The sequence below is a fragment of the Oryx dammah genome, unplaced genomic scaffold (assembly GCF_014754425.2).
Source record: "Oryx dammah isolate SB20612 unplaced genomic scaffold, SCBI_Odam_1.1 HiC_scaffold_1, whole genome shotgun sequence".
Lineage (NCBI taxonomy): Eukaryota > Metazoa > Chordata > Mammalia > Artiodactyla > Bovidae > Oryx > Oryx dammah.
In genome coordinates, this window is record NW_024070185.1 from 45,420,376 (window position 1) to 45,431,264 (window position 10,889).

Sequence of the window (10,889 nt, forward strand, 5' to 3'; positions counted from 1 at the left end):
AAGAGTGGATTGCCATTCCCTTCTCCAAGGGATCCTCCCAACCCAGGGATTGAACCCAGGTCTCCTGCATTGCAGGTAGATTCTTTACCATCTGGGTCACCAGGTGGGATGGTGGGATGACCATCCCTTAGCTAGGGGTAAACCCTTAGCTGGGATTACCCTGTCAGCAAATGACAGAAATTGTATTCAAACCCCAGTTTGTTTCCCTCCACTCTCTGTTCCTTCAGTTATCTATTTGACAAAAGTTTATTGAATGCTTGTCATCTTCCAAGCATTATTCAGAGCCATGAACTTAGAAAATGCCATCTCTGGCCAAATCAGCAGAACCTGCAATCCTCTCTTTTTACCCTGAACCATTTCCAACTCAGGGATTTTATTTGACTCTGGGCATGAAAGCAGATTCTGACACTAATCTTCTCCCAGCTATATGGAAAGCCAAGATACAGCAAAGTTATTGTCAGGGAAACTTATCCAAGACTTGGAAATATGCAAAAAAGATTATTGAATGTCCTTTCAGTGGGGTGCTAGGCACTGTATAGTTGATGCTTTGGGGATTAGCTGGTTACATAGAAGGAATACTTTTGGTTGTCTTTTGATTGATGGATATTGTACAATTTGATAAGGATAGATGTTCTTTTATAGAAAACTGGTTGCAATGTAAATGATTCTGGCAGATAGCAAGAATGTAGAGACAACTGATTTTTGCACTGCAAAAAAAAAATCATCCTAAACACTATACTTTATTACTTGATATAATGTTAACCAGTCTTCATCCCATTAGCAAAATTATGTCAGCCTTCTTGATTGCCAGTGACTGGCTAGTTTGAAGAAGGCAGGGGCCAAATCATGGTAGGTTCTGCACATTGCGAGAAGGAGTCAGGATTTTACTGAAAGTGTGATGTGAAACCATTGAAAAGATTCAAGCAGAGGAATGACATAATATGAATTATCCTTGCTAAGAACACTGAGGCTGCACAGTGTTCTGAAGTCAGATAGATACAGGGCTTTGGGAAAGTCATTCCACCCCTCTTGATCACAGATCCCTCACCCACAGAGAAAGTAAAATGATAGCTGCGTGCAAGATTGAAGTGAAGATTATACAGGGCTGGAGACATGCACACCTACCCCTCCCAAGATAAATCATGAGTCACTTACACGAGTGTGTCTGTACTAAGCCAGGCTGGGCTGACTGAACCACTAGAAGCATCCAGGTGACATCTTCTGAATGATTCTTACTTTCTCTCTAAGGGAGAAGGGGTCATGGAAGTAATTAGCCTGGGCAGAGGACGGGGGTGAAGGTGAGAATAAGAATTTATTTAAGCTCATGCTTTATGAGCCTTGTCAAGTCTGCAAATCTAGATTAAATAAGGAACAGCTGAACAGGGTTTTTGTTTTGTTTTAGTAGACAAATGTGAAATATTCCTTTTTCTAATTCTTGTCAAAGCCAGAAGGAAGAAAAGAGGAAAGAAGGAAGAGAAAGAAGAGAAGGGAAAGGAAGGAGAGAAAATGGAAAGATGCTCTACATTGTAGATAGGTTTGAGTTGAAGAAATTTTCTCATGCATAGGTTTCTTGATCTTCTTTTTTGAAGATTCCTGAGTACTGACTTTCTATTTTTGGCTTGGGGCAGTTCTTTAGGCCTAATTATAGGAAAGGAAAACCTGGCCTAGAGAAACTCTGAAAAGACAGAAGAAAGACTCTTTGGTTCCCAAGAATGCCTAAGGATTCTCCTTGTCCATTCCTGGTGGGGTGTCACCAGGGCTATCTTGTACCTACAGAGTGCCTGATGCAGCAACACTGCCATGAGGCTAATATTATCTCTCTAATCCAGAAGATGTGGAAACTGAGGTCCAGAGAGCTTGAATAGTGCATAGCTGGTCAGTAGTATGGCTAGTACAGAAAACAAATTCTACCTGACTCCAAATCTGACACTCTAAACCTCATGTTAGGTGTGTAACAGCATTTTCATATGGTTTGTTTTCTATGTGAGACATTGCTAGAAACCAGCAGTTAATAAGGCACATCTTGGCTTTATGCTCTATATTAGCTCAGGTCAGATTTTGTATCATTATATCTGACAGCTATTTCTCTGCTACATGATCACTTTTGTGATCTTAGGAGAGTCTGTCATACTACCCATGAACTGACAGAGTGGGATATGAGGCATTAAGACTGAGAAAGGGATGTGTGTGTGTGTGTGTGTGTGTGTGTGTGTGTGTGTGTTTATGAGAGAGAGAGAGAAGCTCTGTGTGTTTTGGGAACAGGGAGAGTATGCATATTTTAATTTTCAGAGTTGTTGTTGTTCAGTCGTTCAGTAGTGTCCGACTCCTTGCAACCACATAGATTGCAGCACTGCAGGCTTCCCTGTCCTTCACTATCTCCCTGAGCTTGCTCAAACTCATGTCCATTGAGTTGGTAATTCCATCCAACCATCTCCACCTCTTTTCATCCCCTTCTCCTCCTGCCTTCAGTCTTTACCAGCATCAGGGTCTTTTCTAATGAGTTGGCTCTTCTCATCAGGTGGCCAAAGTATTGGAACTTCAGCTTTAGCATCAGCCCTTCCAATGAATATTCAGGATTGATTTCCTTTAGGATTGACTGATTTGATCTTGCAGTCCAAGGGGCTCTCAAGAGTCTTCTCCAACACCACAGTTCAAAAGCATCAATTTTTCAGGGCTCAGCCTTCTTTATGGTCCAACTCTCACATCCATACATGACTACTGGAAAAACCATAGCTTTGACTAGATGAGTATTTGTAGGCAAAATAGTATCTCTGCTTTTTAATATGCTGTATGGGTTGGTCATAACTTTTCTTCTAAGGAGCAAGTGTCTTTTAATTTCGTGACTGCACAATCACCATCTGCAGTGATTTTGGAGCCCCCAAAAATAAAGTCTGACACTGTTTCCACATCTATTTGCCGTGAAGTGATGGGACTGGATGCCATGATCTTCGTTTTTTGAATGTTGAGTTTGAAGCTTGCTTTTTCACTCTCCTCCTTCACCTTCATTAAGAGGTTCTTTAGTTCTTCTTCACTTTCTGCCACAAGGGTGGTGTCATCTGCATAACTGAGGTTATTGATATTTCTCCAGGCAATCTTTTTTTTTTTTCACTTGGATTTATCTTTAATTACAAAGACTTTTCCAATCACATCACATAGCAATCATTTTATCCACTGCTCTGTTTGGCTGCCAATCTCTTGTCTCTCTCCTCAGCAATGGTAAGGCGAATACCCTCCCCACGGGGAAGAGAGATCCATGGTTTGTTGCCTTTGCCAATAACGAAAATGTTCAAGAGCCGAGTGGCAAAGCTGTTGCCGTTTGCATCTTTCACATGAACTACATCAAAAGAACTTGGATGTCTCTCCCGGTTTGTAATCACACCAATTCTTCCCAGGTTAGCACCTCCAGTCACCATGCACAGGTTACCAGTGTCAAATTTGATGAAATCAGTAATCTTGCCAGTCTCCAAGTCAATCTGAATGGTATCATTCACCTTGATGAGGGGATCAGGGTAACGGATGGTACGAGCATCATGGGTTACCAGATGAGGGATTCCTTTTGTCCCCACAAATATCTTTCTTACTTTGCACAATTTATACTTGGCCTCCTCAGGTGTAATACGATGAACAGCAAAGCGACCCTTGGTGTCATAGATCAAACGAAAATTCTCTCCTGTCTTATCAATGCTGATGACATCCATAAAACCAGCAGGGTAGGTTATATCTGTGCGGACTTTGCCATCAATCTTAATGAAACGCTGCATGCAAATCTTCTTTACTTCATCTCCGGTTAGGGCATTCTTAAGTCTATTCCTTAGGAAAATGATTAGGGGGAGACATTCCCTTAGCTTGTGGGGGCCGGTAGATGGACGAGGGGCAAACACACCAGTCAGTTTATCCAGCATTCAATGTTTTGGAGCTGCTACGCGTTTCAGGTGCTTCTTGGGACCCCGAGCCATGGCTGCGCTAGGCATGAAAAGAGCTCTCCCAGCAATCTTGATTCCAGCTTGTGTTTCATCCAGCCTGGCATTTCACATGATGTACTCTGCATATAGGGAGAAGGAAATGGCAACTCACTCCAGTATTCTTGCCTAGGTAATCCTGTGGACAGAGGAGCCTGGTGGGCTGCTGTCCATAGGGTCATACAGAGTCAGACATTACTGAAGCGATATAGCATGTGTGCATGCATTGGAGAAGGAAATGGCAACCCACTCCAGTATTCTTGCCTGGAGAATCCTGTGAACAGAGGAGCCTGGTGGGCTGCCATCTATATGGGGTCGCACAGAGTCAGACATGACTGAAGTGACTTAGCAGCAGCAGCAGCAACTCTGCATATAAGTTAAATAAGTAGGGTGACCCTACATGGCATGGCTCATAGGAAGGGGATGACAGTGGATGAGATGGTTGGATGGCATCACCAACTTGATTGACATGAGACTGAGTAAGCTTCAGGAGTTGATGATGGACAGGGAAGCCTGGCGTGCTGCAGTCCACAGGGTCACAAAGAGTCGGACCTGACTGAGCAACTGAAGTGAAGTAGGATGACAATATACAGCCTTGTAGTACTCCTTTCCCAATTTTGAACCGTCCATTGTGCCATGTCTTGTTCTAACTGTTGCTTCTTGACCTGCATACGGATTTCTCAGGAGGCAGGTAATGTGGTCTGGTATTCTTGTCTCTTCAAGAATTTTCTACAGTTTGCTGTTATACACAGAGTCAAAGGCTCAAGGACAGTAAATGAAGTAGAAGTAGATGTTTTTCAGAAACAGTGCAGTAATTTATCATCACATGAATTCTGGTTGGAGTTAGCCCTTTGTATTATTTAGCTTACTAGTAAGTTTCTACTTTCATTTGTTCCAATCATAGCCATTTTTGTAAATGACTAAAGTAATTGGCTCCTTAGTTTATTTCTCCTCTTGAGATGTATGCAGGAGAAAGTAGAGTAAAATAGAGTTATTTTTGAAACGAGTAAGGGAATCTCTTACCTTCCTCCTTACATCCTTAAAAGAGACATTTAAAAGCAGCCTTCTTCTCTGGTTAGTTTTTGCATATTTGCCGACAGAAGTGAGGTGCTAATGGTGGTGGTAAGACTGCCAAGGCTGTATTCCACCCAAAAGCCATATCATCACAACTCAAACTCACTCCTCAGCACTGGGCCTTATTCGTCATGAGACATTGGTTGTATATGGACAAAACCCATTCAAACCAACTAAAGCAAAAGAATTTATTGAAAGGGCAAGGAGATGTTTTAGAATACTCTAGGGTCAGGATGCAGCTAAGCCAAGAGCAGAAGGGAACCACAAGAGTGTGTCTACATCTGCTTCATTTTCTTTCTTTCTTTTTACAGTCTAGTTTCCTCTACTCGTTTGATTTGCCTGGTAGAAAAAACTAGTTTTTCCCACAGCCTTTGAGTTTAAATGTTATAGTTGTGATTCTCCAGGAAAATTTCTCTCTGTCATTGTCTGCATCACACCCCCACCTCCTCTCTTTCTCCAGGACTGCTTTCTTGGAGAAGAGACTCTGATTTACTAATCTGTGTCAGTTGCCCACCCCCAGATCAATCACCTATGGCCATGGTGTTGGGAAGTTTATACTACAAAGCAAGGCTTCACAGAGCTCGGTGGCTGTGACCGTGTGCATAGGGTGGGGGTGGGTGTACATGTGTTGATTTGGGAAGGTATATTTACCTGCGCTTCTTGGGATTTCTAAGAACTATGCAAGTAGATGGCTATATAGTGGTTGGTCTGATCAGACAGGCTGACCCTCATAACTAGATCCCTGTGTCTCTTGATTGTGATGTATTCTGTTTATTTCCTATAACTTTAATAGTGGTTCCATGTCATCTCATGAGAAACATATTCACTGTAGCTTTAAGGAGGGAAAAATGGAGCAGCAATAGCTTCCAATGATGAGCTTACGAAAGGAAAACAGCTCTGGGAAAGGGAGTACATGATGTCCTACAATTTTCTTTTATTTCAAAGTTCTAGAAGCTTCTAACAGTATGATGCAAATTAAATAAAAATTTGTGTCCTCCGTGGCCAGCACAGGAGGACAGTTCTCCCAGGTGAAGGGGCTGGACCTCATGGTCCTAACTCTTTTATTATCATCCTTCTTTCAAGAATCTCCTATTATTTTCCAGTTACCATCATTTTATTCGGGCTGTGTGTGATATTTAATGTTTCTTTTTATGGATGGACACTTGATTGTCCTGACACCCTAAAACTCAGTGGTGACAAGGTTGGTAACTTCAAACAATATGAGAAATGAGATAATGTAACTTATAAAACATAGTCACCCTTTATGAACGTTTGAAAGAGAGTGCCTTCCATTTCTTTCTGGTTGTATTTCTGTCCTTGCTTTTCACAGTAACGAGATGTGTGTTGAGCTTATGCAAAAAAAGTGAATGTTACTAGAACATTGGCTTTGCTGTGCTTAGTCATTCAGTTGTGTCCAACTCTTTGCAACCCCATGGACTGTAGTGTACCAGGCTTCTCTGTCCATGAGATTCTCCAGGCAAGAATACTGGAGTGGCTTGCCATGCCCTCCTCCAGGGGATCTTCCCAACCCAGGGATTGAACCCAGGTCTCCCCAATTGCAGGCAGATTATTTACCATCTAAGCCACCATGGAAGTCCAAGAAAACTGGACTGGATAGCCTATCCCTTCTCCAGGAAATCTTCCTGACCCAGGAGTCAAGCCAGGGTTGGGTAGAATATTCCTATTTCACCCACATGGTCTCTGTCATCATGTATTTAAAAAAAATATTCTCTGTGAAGTTCATTTTTGTCATTATATTTGTTTTCTACTGCTGCTATAACAAATTGCCACAAACCTAGTGACTTAACACAAATGCATTATTATATAGCTCTGGAGGTTGGGTTTCCCTGGTAGCTCATTGGTAAAGAACACACCTGCAGTGCAGGTAACACAGGAGACCCAAGTTCAATATTCTTGTCTGGGAAAGCCCAGGGACAGAGGAGCCTGGAGGGCTACAGACCATGGGGCCCTAAGAGTCGGACACAACTTAGTAACTAAACTACCACCACCACAGCTCTGGAGGTCAGAAGTCCAAATGGGTCTCACTAGCATAAAATTAAAGTGTTGAAAGCCTTCCTTTCAAATGTATGTACGTATTAATATTTTACCTTTTCTAACTTCTAGAAGCCACTCATATCAACTGGCTTTTGACTCATTTCTTCTATCTTCAAAGCCAGCAGCAATATTACAGCTCTCTGACCCTTCTGTGGTCATGTCACCCTCTGATCACAGTTAGGAAAGGGTTTCAGATGTTAAGAACCCAAGTGATTGGGCCCACATGGATAATCCAGGGTAAATGCCCAATCTCAAGGCTCTAAACTTAATCCTGTCAGCAAAATCCCTTTTGCTATGTGAAGTACTATAGCATATTTCCAGGTTCTGGGGGTTAAGATACAAATATCTTTGGAGGGCCATTATGTGGCCTGGTCATGGTCATGAAAACTGATTTTAATTAGAAGAAAAAAATTCTATGATGGACATAAAATGACTGAAACCTCTTCTGTCTTCCAGGGAATTGATATAATTCTCCATAGTAGACTGAAATTTTTTTACTTCTGTTAGGAAAACAGTCATCATTGGATCTTAACAGGCCTTTTTGTTATGAAAGAACTTCCTAGACTTGGATAAGATGGGAAAGATTCAGAAGAGGAAAGTTGCTGAAAATTATAAAGTAATATGGACTTTGGACCATACAGAAGGCTGAGTGCTGAACAATTAATGATTTCCAATTGTGGTGCTGGAGAAGACTCTTGAGAATCCCTTCAACTGTAAGGAGATCCAACCAGTCAATCCTAAAGGAAATCAATCCTGAATATTCATTGAAATGACAGATGCTGAAGCTGCCAATACTTTGGCCACCTGATGCGAAGAGCTGACTCATTTGAAAAGACCCTGATGCTGGGAAAGATTGAAGGTGGGAGGAGAAGGGGACGATAGAGGATGAGATGGTGAGATAGCATCACTGACTCAATGGGCATGAATTCGAGCAAACTCTGGGAGATAGGGAAGGACAGGAGGAAAGCCTGGGACTGTGCAGTTCATGGGGTTGCAGAGTTGGACGTGTCCAACTCTGAGAATCGAGTTGCTGACTGAACAACAACAACATAGGTATATATACCCAATATTTATCATGAATACTTGCAACACATTTACACACCCAAATTAACCTTTAATTTAGACTCTCCAATGTGACTGAAATTACAAATTTTCCTCAGTTTTGTCAACTTTAAAAAAAGAGAATATTGCTTTTGACCCCACTTAGTTTATACAGGTGAAGTCTACGTGGAGCAGAACTTGGAGAGCTTCCTTTGTGTTAGTTGGAGTTTATAGGGATTCTTTCTTATTCCCTGTTCCAGGGGAAATGCATACCCATGAGGCCTTGCTGCTTTTGGAGTGGTAAATTATCATATGCAAGCACATGTGTGGGGAGGGGGATGATCTCTGGAACTTTTTCCACTTGCAAGACCAAAACTCTATACTTGTTAAAAAAAAAAAAAAAAACTGCTCCCCAGTTTCTCCTCTCCCCAGCCCCTGACCACCACCATTCTACTTTCTGTCTCTCTGATTTTGGCTATTCTAAGTATTTCATGCAAGTGGAATCATGCAGTTTTTTTTTTTTTATGGTAAGTTTATTTAAGTTAGTATAATATCCTTAAGGTTTATCCATGTTGTACTCTGTGATGGGATTTACTTCTTTTTTAAGGTTGAATAATATTCTATTGTATGTATGTCCCACATTTTTTAAAAAAAATCCTTTTATTTATCAATGGACATTTAGATTACTTCAAATTTGGCTGTTGTAATTCTGCACTGTACCTGGGTGTATAGTTATCTCTTTAAGATCCTATTTTAAGATTTAATTGGGTATATACCCAAATGTAGGATTGCTTCATCCTATGGTAGTTCTATTTTTAATTTTTTTTTGAGGAATTTCCATACTGTTTTCCACAACGGCTGCACCATTTTACATTCCCATGCACTATGCACAAGGGTTCCTATTTTTGCACATCCTTACCCAGACTCTCTTATAGCTGGGTTTTCATGTGACTTAACTGATACCAAGCAGAGGCTCTTGAGAGATGTAGAAGGCAGAAGCGCGTGTTGTGAACTTCTGGATGAGCGTGGTATGTAGATGTTCGATATTCTGTGACTGAGGTAGCTGAGGTCCCAATGGCTGGTACTTAGCTTTGGGGGTGTCAGAAGCAGAACATGAGACATTGATTCCACTTGCAAGGAGAGCAGCAGAAGCAGTGGGAAGCCTTCTGATTGTGGCAGCAAATACATGGCATTGTTCTAGAAGTTATTCCTGGGAGCTCATCATGGTGTCTATATCTCCAGCTCTTCCAGTGATTTTGTAACCACCTAATTCTAGGAATGATGAAGGGAGCAGGCATCACATGGTAAAACTTAATCCTTCTACCTTCTGCTTAAACTTATAGGAGGGGGTTCCTGTTATCTGTGACTGGGCCCTGACTCATTTAGACCCTCCACGGTAGGAGCTGCAATGAGAAATACGGGACCTTTCAATGCTTTTGTTTCCAACTGTACGAGAGAATGGAATGGAGAGAGGATTTTCTTGAGAATTCTCTCTCTCTGAGAGAATGGAATCAGCACAGGCTATAGCATAGATGGAGACAGCATTTTAAGTAAGACTGAATTTAGGTTCCCACTATCCAGAAGGCCCTACAACATACATTACCAGTTAATAATTTGGTTTTACAACCTACTTCTGATTACATGTGCTAAGTCACTTCAGTTGTGTCCAACTCTTCGTGACCCTATGGACTGTAGCCCACCAGGCTCCCCTGTCCATGGGATTCTCCAGGCAAGAATACTGGAGTGGGTTGCCGTGCCCTCCTCCAGGGGATCTTCCCAACTCACAGATCAAACCGGAGTCTTTTGTGACTCCTGCATTTGCAGGTGGGTTCTTTACCACTAGTGCCACCTGGGAAGCCCCCTGTGATTTCATGAGATATCCCCAAATCTTTACTATGAACTCCACCTTTTGTTTAAGCTAATTTGAGATGTATTTCTGCCACTAGCCAATCAAAAGCTGAATTTAATTGAGGTGCCTTGGAGATGTTACTACTGAATTATAACTTAAAATAATTAGTCTATTAAGTGAGGCTTCTTCTTTATCCTCCCAAATTTAGTGTTATCTATTCTGATCATTTAGAGTTTGGAGTAAGAAGATCAAACCCAAGGTTATGGCTTGCATCCTCTCTGGTTCACAGCTACAGACATCATCCCAACAGATCTTTCACTGCTGGAAAATCACCTCAAATTAAGGAGCCTACTGTTGGCAGGTTAGAAATCTATAAAGTGTACAAGTAGCATATAAGGGGCACAACTGGGCCACCAAGCAAACTGCTCCAGTCAAGACAGTGCCGCTTTCCTGCTGGAATGTGGTGCTGTGCCTTTGGAAGCAACTCTCCAGGGTGGCAGTTTCAAGCTTAGAAAGAGGAGCCTGTCCTTCACTGAAACCCAGTGGAACAAAATACAACCCCCAAACCAAACACATCCTGTCCCAAAGAGTGGCCTATCTGAAATTTCAAGCAAAATGTTTTTGCTAGCAACTAGTAACTAACTGCTAACTAGTACCCTAAAGCCTTGCCCATTTCCACCACTGGGTGGCAGCCAGTTTCCAGGTGTAGGCAGCTATGGGAGACAGCTTTCCTGGTGTGTGTGGCGACCATGTGTGTGCATTTTTGTCTGGAAAGATCCCTTACCCTAACCCTTGCTGAAAGCACTCATCTGGTGACCATGTTTCTCCATGGGATCCCTGCTCCCTCTGTTACTCCTGCTTTTCAGATCCTTTGACCTGCCTTGTAGGAGCCAGTCTTTGACTAGTCAATG

General features: G+C 42.0%; 1 protein-coding gene across 1 annotated transcript; it reads right to left on the bottom strand.

Moving 5' to 3' along the window:
• Window positions 1–3,108: 3,108 nt before the first annotated feature.
• LOC120871028 (40S ribosomal protein S4, X isoform-like) lies at window positions 3,109–3,976 on the bottom strand. The gene has a single exon (XM_040250686.1). It carries the CDS (start codon window positions 3,900–3,902, stop codon window positions 3,165–3,167), a length of 738 nt encoding a protein of 245 aa, XP_040106620.1. The 5' UTR covers window positions 3,903–3,976; the 3' UTR covers window positions 3,109–3,164.
• Window positions 3,977–10,889: the final 6,913 nt, after the last annotated feature.